Source organism: Cryptomeria japonica, chromosome 7 (genome assembly GCF_030272615.1).
Source record: "Cryptomeria japonica chromosome 7, Sugi_1.0, whole genome shotgun sequence".
NCBI classification, from domain to species: domain Eukaryota; kingdom Viridiplantae; phylum Streptophyta; class Pinopsida; order Cupressales; family Cupressaceae; genus Cryptomeria; species Cryptomeria japonica.
Window position 1 is genome coordinate 621,913,896 of NC_081411.1, and position 18,191 is coordinate 621,932,086.

The window sequence follows — 18,191 nt, forward strand, 5'->3', positions numbered from 1 at the left end:
TAACTTAAGCTTCATTTTTACTTGCAGATTTTAAGCACGATGAAATTTCAAGTGGACAAAGACGCTCCCCCCGAGTCAAGGATGACTTCAAAATGGAAGAATTTTAGCGACACTAACCTCGGGCACATCAATCTAAGGGAGTTCAAGAAGCGGATGTTTGGTTTGGACAACCTCCTGCCTACCATGACAACACGAAAGATGATGAAGAGTGGCATTGTGCATGCTGCTGGTTTTCTCCCTACCATGCAATGCACCAAGTTAGTAGCTGAATGTGCTAGGCATTACAACCCTGCCAATAGGGATATTGTCGCGCCAGATGGGTGAGTATTGGCAAACATCAGCGATGAGGCCATCAGGGAAGCCTTCAGAATTCCAGAGTATCATAACGTTGTGTACGTGACCAAGGATGAAGCTGATCGCATGTATCAGGACCACTTGGAGGAGTATGACGCCATCGTCAATCATTCCTGGCTGGACAAGCCAAGGAAAGGTGCCTCCAAACTACAAAGGAAGAGCTTGGTGAGAGCATACTTCAAGGAAGATATTGGAGATATGATCGTCCTGTTGAACAGGATAACGGGGAATCCTCAAGGTGCTCCATTCGAGCCCTGGATGTATTATTTTATAAATGAAATAATGAACGAAGTGAAGATGATAGACTGGGCTCGAATGATAAGTGATAACTTGGACAGCCAGTTGAAGAATCTGGAAGCGAATAGGACCTTCTTCATGAGCTCGTACTTGTTCTATTCCCTGGCTAGAACCTACAGACACAGAGGTCTCACCTGCAGAGGGGAAGTGGGAAACAAAGAAAATCAGTTTCCAGTCTATGATTGTTATCCCCAGCTTCACATGGAAGAAAAGTTCCATTTCAAAAGGGTGAATGACACATTCCTCATGCACATCACACGGACGTTGCAAGGTGGACTACATCAAAGACTCTCTAAAGAGTCTATGGACTTCATTGGTAGATTCAGATATTGGTATATCCAATACCCAAAGTTCACTTACATTAGAATTCAAGGGTTTACCGGATCTCCCTATAAGCTTCCAGCTTACCCTACCAACCGAGTTGTACTACTCGAGGTTGTGAGGCAATTGGAGGGATATATGGCAATTCAAAGAGATAAGCAGAAGAAGGCAGGAACCTCCTCTCTCACGATTGGGAATGGACTGGAAACGTGTTCGTCATCACAAACCACTGCCACTGCTGAGAAGGAGCTAGCTTGGTACCCCTTTTATCAGTACTAGGTGAGGAAGAATTTTGATCCATTCCACAAAATAAAAAGGATCGAAGGGATGACATTTGAGCACAAAGCTGATTTAGAAGATTATTGGGCTAACGCAACCGATAGTTTCGAAATCAGAAAGAGATTTTGGTCGAGGATTCCCTTGAGCATGGTAAGAGCAACGGAGGTGTTTAGAGTCGCTAACCAAGTAGAAGACAGCCTTGAGCTTCAGCAGCCAGGTTTTGAAAAGATGGAGAATGACCCACTAGCCTTAATAGGTTGGTCAAAGGGAGAAAAATCAAATTTGGCAGACCTCATGAGGTCGGTGGTCGAATATTCTAAATGTTGGACCTCTGAAAGGACGAAACCATTGAAGTCTAAAGGTATGGCCCTGATCTACGACTTGATGGGAGTAACTAACTCTCTGTCCTCCAACCCTTGCATCTCTACAGGCAATGCTCGAAATCCAGAGACTGTTGGGTCTCGGAAGAGGAAGGAGTTAGTTGGAAGCTCTGGAAGGGCCATAGGAAAGAAGGTTGTAGGGGAGAGACAAGAGTCCAACGAAGGTCATTCCATCTTGAGTGCCGCATCTATCGTGCCTGATCAGAACGCAGTAGAGGAGCAAGAGATGGACATATATATGGTAAATAATAAAGTGAGAGTGCCTTCTCCTTCAATTGAGGAAATAATGAAAGCAGTTGTCCAAAGTCCAGACAGAGAGCAAATTTTAAATGCAACTACAGAAGTTGAAACGCCTGCATCTCCAGTCGTCTTCTTGGATGGTATAGCTACTAGACCAGGAGGTACAGATGATGGGTTTGATCAGAATACCATAGAGCAGTCGACCATTCCTAATTGGCTGAGGGAAAGGATAAGGGCTAAGGTCCCTAAGGAAGCCCATTCTGAAGAGAACACAGCAACATTTCTGGAGAAGGTGAATGAGCCAATCATAACCAAGCCACCCAAGCCAGCCAAAAAGTTCTCTTTGATTCAGAGGGATAGTGCAGGATTCAAGACAGTTCAGATAGCTATGCCAAAGGAAGGAAAAACTCGAGACAATATTGCCTTGGAGGATTATAAGATCACCACTATAGAGTTGGGTAAGCCTACCCAAGACCAAGAAGTCCAGTACTTCGAGGACTCTTGTAATGCCCTCAAGGCGAGTTTAGCTCAGGAGAGAGAGAAGAGAAAGAAGGTTGAGGAAGAAAACCAGCAATGGAGGAAGTATGTTCTCCATCTTACCAGGCCACTCAACCATGAGATACCGGTCACCCTTCCACAGCCTCTTCAACAAGAATCAATGAAGGATTATGAGGACATGAAGGGGACATTCACACAGGCCAAGGAGTGGATTTTAGATGCTTCAGCACGTGCTGACATACTTGTGGAAAATTTAGTATCAACACATGAGTCGGCTTCTTTGTTGGTCAGCCATATCCAGGACCTAGCTGCAAATTGGGAAGATGTGGAAGAAATTCAAGATGAAACTTCCGCATCTAAAGGTTATCTAAGGCTTGTCGAAGAGAAGTTTGGTGGATGCAGGTGTCATACAAGCTAGGGATAGGTATGACTTTAACACCTGGTATTATGCTTTGGTCACCCGGATTGAAGTTTTGAAGAAATCTGAGACTAAGTGCTTTGAGACAAAGGAGAGTGTCAGGGAAATTTTGAGCAAGGTGTTTCATGTAGCGTCAAAGATTTGGAAGAAAGAGAGTATAAGGGAGAAGCACTTGCAGGCAGAGAACCTGAGAGCCAAGATTCAGTCGAGCTTCTTCAAAGACTCGGGGATGATTGACAAGGGCGATCTTTCAAGGATTGCAAATTTTCTCTTCATCGATGAGAACTTTCTTGCCCAAGCAGTTGAGTGGGAAAGCATCCTTGCCACATGTACCGATGATGTGGACATTATCGAATTCCAGATTAGCATCTTCCCAAGTGTCACTATGGAGGAGGTCAAGCTTATCGTGTCCAGGTACATCGAATCTGCAAAAGGGGAAACTGGACGCTCACCTCAGTAAGAATAGCAGCTGTGCCACATGTCACTTTCTCATTCTTTCAAACTAATAGAGTTTTGGGAAACCCTAATTAGGGTTTGTAGCTTTCAATCTAGGCCCTTGATCAGTTTTTGATCTTGCTCGTTCATTTATTTTTGAAAAACTATATAAGGCTACCTCCTCTCATTTGGAGAGTGTGAGGTTTTTGACATATTGTTGCGTGAAGGTCATTTTCGAATAATATATTGCATGTGCGCTTTCTCTTAAGGCTTTGTAATCTCTATTGTTTGAATGATTAGCATGGTTTCAATTTCCTCAACACTTAGTTAAAATTAATTTAGATTTGCTTTCATGTTATTAGCGTTGAATGAAGGATTTGATAAGTGTTAATTGACGGTGTATCTCCGCTCATACTTTTGGTGAATGGATGATTTCCATATCACTGTGCAAAGTTAGTCTGAGCCTATCCTCTGTGCATGCCAATATTTCAATCATAAGCACAACCCATTGAAGATTGCACCCACTTTGTGTAGTTGTCCTCAGCGTGGCGAAGCAAAGTGTGGTTTCTCGAGAGCACCCAGTTGATACCGTCTCCGGAGTTCGTAGGATTAGATTAGCTTTCTTGAACCCTATCCTTTTTCTCCTTTTTAAAAGTCTAAATCCAAGAAAATCTAAAAAGAAAGAGCCTGTTGACGTGTATTTTGTACACCATCATACACAGAATAAAATACCTAAGGGTATCTTATCCTCTCTTGAGAAAATAGTCTCTAACTGCTGAAGATTCGCGTAAAGGATCAGTTAGGTAGACTCCAAGGTTCTTTTAGTGGGGTCTCCACGTGTGGACAAGCTCCAGTGGTATGATGTGATTTGCTGGAATCACAAGGGGACTTACATTGAACTTCCGATCTGCTTTGCTGGACACAGGCTCTTACTAACTTAGATTTGAAAAAAATGGAAAAAGGATAAGGGCGAAAAGAGGATCTAATCCTAATACTAAGAATGTAGGAGCAATGATTTGATTTTTGATGAAACTCTAACTAGGTCTTGTTTTGACATCAATGGAACATCTACACAAGACTAGTGCAATCTTCTAAGGGGAGCTTTATGATGTTCAAATTATCACCGCAGGCATAGATACCATCCAAGTTGATGCATATCAATGAAGAGGCAACAAATTGAAATTGAGCTTAGGCTGAATGATTCCAGTTGACTACGCAAGGCGAGTCTGCAATCAACAAACTGCTAGTAGTATGGATGTACGAATTCCACCATCAATCAATCACACTTCCTCCATTCATCTAATTATCTACCATCTAAGATTGAAGACTTCAACAAGAAACCATGCAAATTGCAAGAAAACGACATATTTCACCATTACTTCAATGAAAATGGAGTTTGTTTACAATCAATGGCAACAATTTCTTGCCTTGTCCTCCTATTCTACTCTAATTGCTATTTTATCAACTATATTCTAACTCTTCCAACTATTTACAACTCTCTCTAATCATCTAAAATTCTCCTTTTACAAAATGAAATGCCTGGGCTTATATAGTGCCCACAATACAATTTGATGGCTTAGATCAATTCAAGATCAATGGCCAAGATTTTACAATGAAAACCCTAATTAGGGTTTGTTACAACCATTACATAACATTTAATGCTTGACCAATGATAAAATTGTATTGCTTGGACACATGTCCCTTTTAGAAAAATCGACCAATGGATAGCCGGGGTAGGTACAACGGAGTTTGTGCCACCTTCCATGAGTTAAGTACATTGAATCTGGACATGTTGAGATGGACTTCACTGATTGGAGAAATGATGACTAGGACGCCACCTCATCTGACACTTGAAGCTTGCTAGATATTCAATTTGATGTCGTTGAGAGGCTATCTTTAATTAACTCTTGTTCTAACTCCTTTTGTCCTTGATGTGCAGGATGATGTACCTCGCCTTGGAACACTGGATTGAAAGAGGTTGCCCATGTCCTGGCTAAGACCGTCCCGGCGAAGACCGTCCTGGATCCGGCTTGATTTTCCTTGAAGAGACCTCCATTTGACGCCTACACAACATTTCAAAATTAGTAACATGATTTTGCAATACATAACATAAATTAGAGAGCAATTTTTAGGAAACTTAATGATAAGTCCTTTATTAATCATTTCCTAAAAACAACTGAGCTAAGGCAAAACAAAATTCCAAAATTAAGGCAATGACAATCAAAATTCAAAATTAAAACAATAAATCCATATCGTCATACCTCTTTGAGAGCTTAACTCTAGAATGCAAAAAGGACAAAATCGCCTAGGCAAAATTGACATTAAATAGTCTTCAACATGATCTCCTCTTCAAATTATCAACTTCACCACCCTTCAAGTCTTTAACGTGATCTCCAATGCCTTGGACAATTCGCACTTCCTTGGATAGTACTAACGCCTTCCTTTGGATATAAATTCGCACCTCCTTGAACACAACTTCGCACTTCTCCCTTTGAAATTCGCTCCTCCCCTTGAATGATCTTGGCGCCTTCCTTTGCATACTCCAAATCGCATTTCTCCTTTGTCTTCCTCAAATCGCATGTAAGAGATGAAAATGATGATGTGAAAATGAAGATTTTCACCCTCCCTTTATAGCGCTCACCTCATACTTACCTTAAGGCCGACTTGGTAATAATAAAGCAATTATAAATGATTTTTAATAAATAACAAAGGCCGACCTTGACAAAATAAACCCAAGCGCTCCCTTTTGATTTTTATTAAATTAATAATTAATTATTAAATGCCTTTATTTTTAATTAATAAATTTCGATTTTTTACAAAGGCAAAAAATAATTAATAAATACATACCATGCGCTATTTAAATGCTTTTAATTAAATATCGATTTTTTTCTAGCATTTAAATAAATTTAAAAAATGTTTGTTTAGCGCCCAAAAATGAAAAAGTGGGAAGATACGTACCTCATCGCCCTGGTCCCTTGGAGAGGGACAGGAGCGATTTTGCTCTTATGGGCCTCATTTCACTTCATCACCTTCGAAAATTATATTCAACGGATTCGCAATGCCTCCTTTCATTCATTCATGCCTTGAGATCGGTTGAAATTTGGCGAGAAAATCATCTACAACAAAAATCGCTCTGGTCCCTTCCTGAGGGACAGGAGCGAATTTGACCCTCTAGGCAAAACTTCATCATTTCATTGTTTTTTGATCAAGTCTGGATGTTCTATCATGCTCATTTCGTCCTTCACCATGCCTTTGATGTCTCGATTCGTCCAAACAAGGTCAGGAATGGCTCAACTAAGCATTTTCGCTCTGGTCCCTTGGTGAGGGACACGAGCGATTCGCCTTGGTCCCTTGGAGAGGGACACGAGCGCATTTCGCTCTGGACCCTTGGAGAAGGACACGAGCGAAATTTGACTTTTCGCACTCTCGATCAGGACAATTTTAATGGAATATAACATTTAAGTATAAGTGACATTTCCTTCTATGTTTCTTCTTTCTTATACTTTAAGTTATATTCCATATATACTTTCAGGATGTTTGAGAGTGGTTTCAGACCTCCAGGAGTTATATTGCAAAATCTAGTTTTTGGAGGTTTTTCAGTTTCCAGACTTAGTCAAATTTCAGGATCAGGACATTCCAGACTTAGCCAAATTTCAGGATCAGGACCTCACTCAAGCCGGACTTGCTACCCTGTTGATCTCCCCGACAGCACTTCAAGTTATATTCATTTGATAAAATGCACCTCTTTGGACCTTCTAACATCGTCAAGACGTTAAAATCTTGCAAGGACAAAGCAAAATTGGATTTGTAGCTCCGGTCCTTCACTGAGGGACAGGAGCGATTTAGGCAATTAGCACTGTTATGGACGTCCCAAAAATCTTCAATTTATATTCAACGCATTTATCTCATGTTTTTCCTTGTTTTTGAACGTAAACTTGCCTTGACCTTTGTCTGGATTTTGCAAAATGAAGGAAATCGCTCTGGTCCCTGGGAGAGGGACGAGAGCTACAAGGTACCTCGCCCTGGTCCCTTGGAGAGGGACAGGAGCGATATGGTCAATATAGGTCATTCTCCTTCGTTTTTGCATATCAAATTATATTCATTTGGCAAAGCGTCTTCCTTCGGACGTCCTCAAATCATTAAACTTTCAAAATCTTGCAAGGACAAGACGAAATTTGAATTGTAGCTCCGGTCCTTCACTGAGGGACAGGAGCGATTTTCTTCCTGGAGGCCTTTCTGTGCTCATGAAAATCTTCAATTTATATTCAATGGAAAGATCTTGTCGTTCTCCATTACTTCAAACGTAAAATTTGTCTGGACTCTGCAAGGATGATGAGATATTTGAAATTGAGCTCCCGTCCTTCACTGAGGGACAGGAGCGATTTTGCTCCTACAGGCCAAAATAACAAGATTTTTCACATTTTAACACTGCACGAGGCGAAAACAAATCAATTCCAATGCCCAGGATCAAAATTCAAAAAAGTCAAAATTTGGTCAAAAATATTCAATTGGACAAAAATTCACATTTCATCTTCAACACTTAGACAAATTTAAGCTCTGCATCAACATTCCAATTGAAAATTAGACCATTCTGGCAAATTCATTGCATTCAAAATTTGCATTCTAGAAAAGGAAATTCAAAAAGCTCCCAAAACCTGACTGGATTTTGGTCCGAAAAGACGGTAATTAAAACCCTAAGGCTTGACCCTAAATCCAGACAATTAACAAACTAACAAAACCCTAAAAAAAAAAGCAAAGCGAAAACGAGCAAAACAAGCAAAAAACATGGGTCCCCATTTGCAATGGGGCGATGTGTGAAAACGTCACAACATCTAGCGCCACCTTGAATAAATGTTGAAAAACATTTCAGAGATAAAGACTCAATCGACACCTAGAACCTCTGGAAAATTCAACCGAGCTCATCAAGAGATTAGAAAATGCACTCAAAGTAGAAGGAGAATCTTTAACCAAATCTAGACACTTAGTCTTTGATTACCCAAGTGTGTGCAAGTGTATTCATTCCTCTCGACAAGACAACTATAACTTTCAGGTTCCCCTGTGATTAGCTACGTAGTTTATCTAAACTTCAAAAGCATCCTGGATAGAGCCTCGCTGCCAGTCAGACGTCCATAGTCCCGACGAGGTTATCGCCGCAAGCTCACGAACATTGCTCCATTGCCAGCCAGGCGTCTATAGCCCCGATGGAGTTACTCGCATATTCCCTTTAGCCAATTTTGATATTTCGTTTCATTTCACTTTTCTTTTCATTTTTCTCTTTCGTTTTCTCTTTTTTCTCATTTTTTCCTTTTGATATTGCTTTTCTCTTCGTCAATTCCTTTTGGCTCGTAAGCAGTGAAGCTTACTAGGGTTTGAGGATTGCGGTGGCGCTGAAGCCAGATTTTAGATTTTTCACCAATCACAGCTTTGCCTGAAAACCATAATGACTCGGAGTCTATTAATGTGTGAAAATATAGTAATCAACAGATGTCGGCATCAAGACACAGAAAATGATTCCCTTCCAAGTCAAATACAGGTCCTAATCAGATGATAAAACTGGAGAGGAACAACCTCGGATTCCAAACACTTCATGAATAGATATCTAAGAAATGAGTCTAACATAAGATCCAGGATGTTGCCAGTGTGTGAGCAACAACACAAACGCCTTTCTCACAAAATGGAGGCTCCCACTCAAGACACCTAAACAAAAGCAAACCGACCGACAGACCGACCCAAAGCAAACTAAACTAAAACGCACACCAAAAGCAAACTACCTAAACTACCTGAGCCACACTAGATCATGAGTCAAATGACTCAAGGCGAATTAAGAACAAGGCTCAAAAGACCTCTAATCTAAAAACACGAAAAGAAAACCTACTCTAAACCTATATACAAGATTCCTAGACTCGACACGACTCAAAGAAGCAAAATATGTACATGACTTTACATGATTTCTCAGGTTGTGCAACAGGAGCATGGCAAACGTGATGGTTCTCAATCGGGCAAATTCATCCTTAAATACAGAAAGGCAAACTCTCACCATGCATCTCTCATACTCAAGCAAGTTTTCACTCAAAATGATCAACTGAGGTAATTCGTTAGGACCATGATCAATCCAAATGCAAGTTGTTTTCCCAAAATCCCCATAATCAAAATCATAATAACTTTCAAGGCTAGGATTAAGGAAAGAAACAACCTGGCATATTTCAGGCTCAGACGGAACTGTATTGTTGAAAGCGAGGTCACCAGCCGCTTCAGGAGGTCGCCATTGATGACGAATCATTCCACGAGTATCCACAACATATTGATCTTGATTAGGAAGTTCCTCTTGAAACAAGCTCAGCGCCCCCTCGAATAGCTCAAGATTCTTTGTTTTCACTGAGATATCTTGCATAAACCAGGCATCTTCATGAAATTTTGTTAGCATATCTTCAAAAATGAGAGTCTCCTTGATGGACTGATCTTCAAACATCTCCTCTAGTGGATCAAAGATAATCTCAAGTGGCCTTTCTTCTTCAAGTATAGTCTCGGGAGGTCGGAGCTGATGGTGGATCATATCACTCCCAGTAACTTGCTTATCTAGAAAAAAATTTGGCAGTAATTCCATTTGTGTTTCCTCTACAAGATCCTTCAATGTTTCCTCAAATAGCATAAGAGTGATGAAATCTTCAAGCGCCCCTTTGAATTGTTCTTCATATCTGGGCTCACTTATGATGATTTGTATCTCTTTGTTCAAATTCTCAACTTGATTGTCTTCTTCAATGAGGCCATTTGAAAACTCCTGCAATTCAATTTCAAGGATCTCCTTTTGTAGCATAAGTGAGAATTCTTCAAGGAATGAGTCGTCCTTTCCTTTAGTTGCTTGTTCAACTCCTAGATCTTCCTTTGTTTGAGTATTTTCAACTGATTCTTCAACTTTTGTTTCATAGTATTCCTTTTCAGGTGCAAGGCATGGCAGGCTATTCATTGTAATACATTGATCATCAGGTGCATTGGTATCGTCAACGTACACTTGATCCTTCTCACATTCAGATGCTGGAGCAATGTCCTGTTCATAGGTTCTCCTGAATTCGGCTGCGAGATGTGCACTCCAAGATTTGTTCATGATGCATTCTTCCTCGGACAAAGTTGGCATTCCAAACTGGTTTCTGACTTGATTGATAGCCATTTCACATACTGAGCAAGTAAATTCCGAGTGAGGTGAGTTGTGAATTCTACACCACAATGGTAGCAATATGTTTTCAAGACGCATTTCACCATCCAAAACGAGTTGACTCTCGATCATCCACATGAAGCTTAGAAGAGGATCTTTAGTCTCTGGGACACTGAAGTTGCCTTCTTCCGTTTTTGGCCTAGGGACATCCCAAAAGAAGATTTTTCCCTGTGCTGCCGATTCCATCCTTGATAAGTACTTCAAGCAATGCATCTCATCATGTTCCTCTGTCTCATGAACTCGACACTGCCCTGGTCTTGCAAACTCGGACAATCTTCGTGGATAAAGTTGCGTATCTAACCTCCACCAAAGTTCAGGAAAATCAACTTGTTGCTCTTCGTGAAACTGTTGCCGCTCCATTGAGAAATCTTTCTTTTTTGATTTTTTGATTTTTTGATTTTTTTTTGATTTTCAATTTTTCACTTTTTTTTGGATTTTCTATTTTTCACTTTTTTTGGATTTTCTGGAATAAGAGAGATCTTGAATATCTCAGATTCAACTTGAACGTTCAACTGGTTCCAGCTTGATTCCCTCTTGCGTAAGTCCAACTGACGATCCAGCGATCACCTTCCTTCGAGTGTTTGAGAAAAAAAAACTTTCCACCGATCTTCCTTGGATTCAAGAGTTCGTGTTCACTGTCAAGCGCTTCTCAGGATTTGACGTTCAAATGCTCAGCCCTCCTTCTAGCGCCAATTCTGTTGTGCGCGGGAGGAGGGACAAAAGCTCTTGAGATAACCTCCGTAAATTTGAAGTGATAGAATCTGGAGTTCACGTACAAGCCCTCCTTCTAGCGCCAATTCTGTTGACGTGTATTTTGTACACCATCATACACAGAATAAAATACCTAAGGGTATCTTATCCTCTCTTGAGAAAATAGTCTCTAACTGCTGAAGATTCGCGTAAAGGATCAGTTAGGTAGACTCCAAGGTTCTTTTAGTGGGGTCTCCACGTGTGGACAAGCTCCAGTGGTATGATGTGATTTGCTGGAATCACAAGGGGACTTACATTGAACTTCCGATCTGCTTTGCTGGACACAGGCTCTTACTAACTTAGATTTGAAAAAAATGGAAAAAGGATAAGGGCGAAAAGAGGATCTAATCCTAATACTAAGAATGTAGGAGCAATGATTTGATTTTTGATGAAACTCTAACTAGGTCTTGTTTTGACATCAATGGAACATCTACACAAGACTAGTGCAATCTTCTAAGGGGAGCTTTATGATGTTCAAATTATCACCGCAGGCATAGATACCATCCAAGTTGATGCATATCAATGAAGAGGCAACAAATTGAAATTGAGCTTAGGCTGAATGATTCCAGTTGACTACGCAAGGCGAGTCTGCAATCAACAAACTGCTAGTAGTATGGATGTACGAATTCCACCATCAATCAATCACACTTCCTCCATTCATCTAATTATCTACCATCTAAGATTGAAGACTTCAACAAGAAACCATGCAAATTGCAAGAAAACGACATATTTCACCATTACTTCAATGAAAATGGAGTTTGTTTACAATCAATGGCAACAATTTCTTGCCTTGTCCTCCTATTCTACTCTAATTGCTATTTTATCAACTATATTCTAACTCTTCCAACTATTTACAACTCTCTCTAATCATCTAAAATTCTCCTTTTACAAAATGAAATGCCTGGGCTTATATAGTGCCCACAATACAATTTGATGGCTTAGATCAATTCAAGATCAATGGCCAAGATTTTACAATGAAAACCCTAATTAGGGTTTGTTACAACCATTACATAACATTTAATGCTTGACCAATGATAAAATTGTATTGCTTGGACACATGTCCCTTTTAGAAAAATCGACCAATGGATAGCCGGGGTAGGTACAACGGAGTTTGTGCCACCTTCCATGAGTTAAGTACATTGAATCTGGACATGTTGAGATGGACTTCACTGATTGGAGAAATGATGACTAGGACGCCACCTCATCTGACACTTGAAGCTTGCTAGATATTCAATTTGATGTCGTTGAGAGGCTATCTTTAATTAACTCTTGTTCTAACTCCTTTTGTCCTTGATGTGCAGGATGATGTACCTCGCCTTGGAACACTGGATTGAAAGAGGTTGCCCATGTCCTGGCTAAGACCGTCCCGGCGAAGACCGTCCTGGATCCGGCTTGATTTTCCTTGAAGAGACCTCCATTTGACGCCTACACAACATTTCAAAATTAGTAACATGATTTTGCAATACATAACATAAATTAGAGAGCAATTTTTAGGAAACTTAATGATAAGTCCTTTATTAATCATTTCCTAAAAACAACTGAGCTAAGGCAAAACAAAATTCCAAAATTAAGGCAATGACAATCAAAATTCAAAATTAAAACAATAAATCCATATCGTCATACCTCTTTGAGAGCTTAACTCTAGAATGCAAAAAGGACAAAATCGCCTAGGCAAAATTGACATTAAATAGTCTTCAACATGATCTCCTCTTCAAATTATCAACTTCACCACCCTTCAAGTCTTTAACGTGATCTCCAATGCCTTGGACAATTCGCACTTCCTTGGATAGTACTAACGCCTTCCTTTGGATATAAATTCGCACCTCCTTGAACACAACTTCGCACTTCTCCCTTTGAAATTCGCTCCTCCCCTTGAATGATCTTGGCGCCTTCCTTTGCATACTCCAAATCGCATTTCTCCTTTGTCTTCCTCAAATCGCATGTAAGAGATGAAAATGATGATGTGAAAATGAAGATTTTCACCCTCCCTTTATAGCGCTCACCTCATACTTACCTTAAGGCCGACTTGGTAATAATAAAGCAATTATAAATGATTTTTAATAAATAACAAAGGCCGACCTTGACAAAATAAACCCAAGCGCTCCCTTTTGATTTTTATTAAATTAATAATTAATTATTAAATGCCTTTATTTTTAATTAATAAATTTCGATTTTTTACAAAGGCAAAAAATAATTAATAAATACATACCATGCGCTATTTAAATGCTTTTAATTAAATATCGATTTTTTTCTAGCATTTAAATAAATTTAAAAAATGTTTGTTTAGCGCCCAAAAATGAAAAAGTGGGAAGATACGTACCTCATCGCCCTGGTCCCTTGGAGAGGGACAGGAGCGATTTTGCTCTTATGGGCCTCATTTCACTTCATCACCTTCGAAAATTATATTCAACGGATTCGCAATGCCTCCTTTCATTCATTCATGCCTTGAGATCGGTTGAAATTTGGCGAGAAAATCATCTACAACAAAAATCGCTCTGGTCCCTTCCTGAGGGACAGGAGCGAATTTGACCCTCTAGGCAAAACTTCATCATTTCATTGTTTTTTGATCAAGTCTGGATGTTCTATCATGCTCATTTCGTCCTTCACCATGCCTTTGATGTCTCGATTCGTCCAAACAAGGTCAGGAATGGCTCAACTAAGCATTTTCGCTCTGGTCCCTTGGTGAGGGACACGAGCGATTCGCCTTGGTCCCTTGGAGAGGGACACGAGCGCATTTCGCTCTGGACCCTTGGAGAAGGACACGAGCGAAATTTGACTTTTCGCACTCTCGATCAGGACAATTTTAATGGAATATAACATTTAAGTATAAGTGACATTTCCTTCTATGTTTCTTCTTTCTTATACTTTAAGTTATATTCCATATATACTTTCAGGATGTTTGAGAGTGGTTTCAGACCTCCAGGAGTTATATTGCAAAATCTAGTTTTTGGAGGTTTTTCAGTTTCCAGACTTAGTCAAATTTCAGGATCAGGACATTCCAGACTTAGCCAAATTTCAGGATCAGGACCTCACTCAAGCCGGACTTGCTACCCTGTTGATCTCCCCGACAGCACTTCAAGTTATATTCATTTGATAAAATGCACCTCTTTGGACCTTCTAACATCGTCAAGACGTTAAAATCTTGCAAGGACAAAGCAAAATTGGATTTGTAGCTCCGGTCCTTCACTGAGGGACAGGAGCGATTTAGGCAATTAGCACTGTTATGGACGTCCCAAAAATCTTCAATTTATATTCAACGCATTTATCTCATGTTTTTCCTTGTTTTTGAACGTAAACTTGCCTTGACCTTTGTCTGGATTTTGCAAAATGAAGGAAATCGCTCTGGTCCCTGGGAGAGGGACGAGAGCTACAAGGTACCTCGCCCTGGTCCCTTGGAGAGGGACAGGAGCGATATGGTCAATATAGGTCATTCTCCTTCGTTTTTGCATATCAAATTATATTCATTTGGCAAAGCGTCTTCCTTCGGACGTCCTCAAATCATTAAACTTTCAAAATCTTGCAAGGACAAGACGAAATTTGAATTGTAGCTCCGGTCCTTCACTGAGGGACAGGAGCGATTTTCTTCCTGGAGGCCTTTCTGTGCTCATGAAAATCTTCAATTTATATTCAATGGAAAGATCTTGTCGTTCTCCATTACTTCAAACGTAAAATTTGTCTGGACTCTGCAAGGATGATGAGATATTTGAAATTGAGCTCCCGTCCTTCACTGAGGGACAGGAGCGATTTTGCTCCTACAGGCCAAAATAACAAGATTTTTCACATTTTAACACTGCACGAGGCGAAAACAAATCAATTCCAATGCCCAGGATCAAAATTCAAAAAAGTCAAAATTTGGTCAAAAATATTCAATTGGACAAAAATTCACATTTCATCTTCAACACTTAGACAAATTTAAGCTCTGCATCAACATTCCAATTGAAAATTAGACCATTCTGGCAAATTCATTGCATTCAAAATTTGCATTCTAGAAAAGGAAATTCAAAAAGCTCCCAAAACCTGACTGGATTTTGGTCCGAAAAGACGGTAATTAAAACCCTAAGGCTTGACCCTAAATCCAGACAATTAACAAACTAACAAAACCCTAAAAAAAAAAGCAAAGCGAAAACGAGCAAAACAAGCAAAAAACATGGGTCCCCATTTGCAATGGGGCGATGTGTGAAAACGTCACAACAGAGCCTAAAATTGCTAAATCCGTCTAAGTCCAACAGTTCAAAGACATTTGTTAACGTAAGTCCCCCTCGAGATTTTCAGCATACACTACCCAAGAAGCTATTTCACTAAAGTCACTTGTTCGCACATATAGACCTTGGAATCAGTAGTGATTTTTCAGGAGAGGATAGAATACCTTCGTGTATCTTATTCTAATGTTTGGTAGATGATAAGACAAACACCAACAAGTAGGAAGGATGGGTTGTTCCCCTTGGATGTGGATGACCTACTATTATTCTCGGACTGATTTGTATTAGCGTTCCTTCCACTAGAGTGTGGTCTAAGATCATTAATTGAAGCATTCATGTTTTTCAAGGTTTCCATGAGGACTTGGGCTCTTTCATTTTGTTCCATTAGTGTTTTGGTTGTTATTTCCATGAATGACCTCATTTCCTCACCGGTTAGTTTTGCCATTGAATTGCATGATTCTCAGTTAGATTTTGTTACTAACCTCCTCCTTTCTCTTTCCAATGCCCTTTGGGCCCTTTGGTAGGCTTGCATTAACTACTGTGCACGGGATGGCAGTATAGAGGGTATGATACCAATTGTAATGTCCCCAAGTAAGTTTTACCAATTTAGTCATCATTATACTATGTTCATTGTACATGAATTGGAAACTTGAAAGGAAAGTAATATTTTAACTTAATTCAATAGGTAAATACAAGATGCTAATTATTGTAAATATTAATAAATCATTAGTAACATGCCAGTCTTATTATTTGCCCAGTCTGAGAGAAGATACAAGTTGGAGACAGGTTGCTTTGACACCAAACTCAATGGCTTCCCTCAAGTTGTCGGATCCAAGCCCTTAAACCTTTCTTGGGCCCCGCCCGCAAGGTGCTCAGGGTCGCTGATCCCTACACTTTCTTGGGACAATTCATTGGCTGGATTTACACAGGCCTTTCCCTGACCGCATCCCTGCTCTTCTCCTCAGTACTGATAATAATAAGGGTGGTAGTGTATTCCTATATATATTTGATTATATAAAAAACCCGTTCATAATGCTGTATAAAGAAGGTATTCTCCACATACCCGTTAATAGATTTGCCAGGTCGGACTTTTGTCTGTGTTGTTCTTCACAGTGCCTCTGCGGTGTAAGGCTAAAGTGTTTCAGCAGATTGTTGGGATCTAATAATCCCTGAATATCAATCTCTGATGATTCCCCACGTCTATTTTCCATCCCTTTTATCGGATTTCTAACCTTAAGATATATGAATTCCAACGATTTCTTCATAAGTCATGACTCTAATAAAAAACGCGTCTTTATGTAGAAGCGTCTTCTATCGGATGATTAGCTATTAACAAAAACGGTGGAAGTAAATTCTATTAGCAATTTTAAGTATAAACAGCGATGATAATGAATCGTGTAAGGTTCATGATCAATCCGATTTAATATATATTCATCATTAAACAATTCATTATGTGATTAACTTAATGTAGTCATAATCAACCAATAGTTAATAGAAGTGTATGTAATATACCAACAGCATGATATTCATTCATATGTAACATATATTGTGACAAGTGTAATTCAATAGAATAAATAATAAATCTAGATGCGAATTCATGTATACAATTTATGCAATTAACTGAAAGTATTCAATTATTGTATATAATTACATATCTAGATAGGGCTATCACAGGCTTTGTGCCCCTGCTGGGTCACCGCATTTGCAGGTTTGAACCCCATATTTGCTGGGTGTTGGAGCTTCCATTGCACTCCATAGAGGCCAAGAAATGGTTGACCCCCTCAAATTAACCAATCAAAAAAAAATCTCTCAACTGTTTTTCTCACTGCCCTCAAAGGGTAAAGCCTTACTAAAAGTATCATTTGTGAAAAAGAAATGTTGAAAAAAGTCAGAACTACCACATTAAAATGCCAAAAATAAAGGTTCCTCTTACAAAAAAATTATTTTGTTCCCTCTTTGCCAGAATGATAAGACCATAGGACTTTAATCATTAGTTATTTATAATCCTTCAGTGGGCTATCTGCATTTAGTTCTTTCATACAGTCTGAAAGCAACCATATCAAAAACAAAATTCAGAGCCTTGCTAGCAAGAATATGAAAAAATTGGTAAGATCCAAAACAACTATCAACCAATTGAAACATTACTTCAATTCCATCTTCCCGTCAGAACATGCACTGATATTCTAGCATTAGACAAATTTGTTGGGTAAAACATATATTAGAAGCAAGGTAGTAGTGGATTTCTTTCAGAAAGCGAGATGTCCAAGGAAAACAACAGCAAGATATATGTAAATCGCTAAACTGCTTTAGTTTTTTCACAAATATTCATACTATAAAGACACTTCTATATGCATTTCAGCATATGCACATTAGAACGCATCCAAATGGATTAGAACATCTAAAGAAATGATGACAATTACCACTTAATCTTTAAGATTCCCTAGCTGTTAATGCAAACAACCAACAATTGAACTTAGCAGCCATAATGAACTTACTTTGAAATGTTTATAGGCTACATCAAGGCGACAAGCTCCCACCAAGCCGCTTGGAATGTTTAACCGGTTCACATACCCCACTGTTATAATTGACAATCTATCAACACACTATTTCTATCACACAAATTATATTATGAATAGCATCAACAAGTATCATTAATAATTCAAAAATATCTTCCTTTAAACAATACTGCAGCAGGCAAATTATATTTATTCGTTTGATTTGAATAACGATAAGCTGGGAAATAAGGCAAGAAACTCCAAAACACGTAAAAAAATATACTTCTAGACAAATGAAAGAAACAGTACATGAAC

At 39.3% G+C, this 18,191-nt stretch overlaps 1 protein-coding gene across 1 annotated transcript in view; it reads right to left on the minus strand.

Moving 5' to 3' along the window:
- Window positions 1–18,191, minus strand: part of LOC131069234 (uncharacterized) — a 199,645-nt gene that overhangs the window by 102,598 nt on the left and 78,856 nt on the right. The window contains exon 3 of the mRNA XM_058004597.2: window positions 17,877–17,956. Coding sequence (XP_057860580.1) covers window positions 17,877–17,956 — 80 coding nt within the window. The remainder of the gene's footprint in view (window positions 1–17,876; window positions 17,957–18,191) is intronic.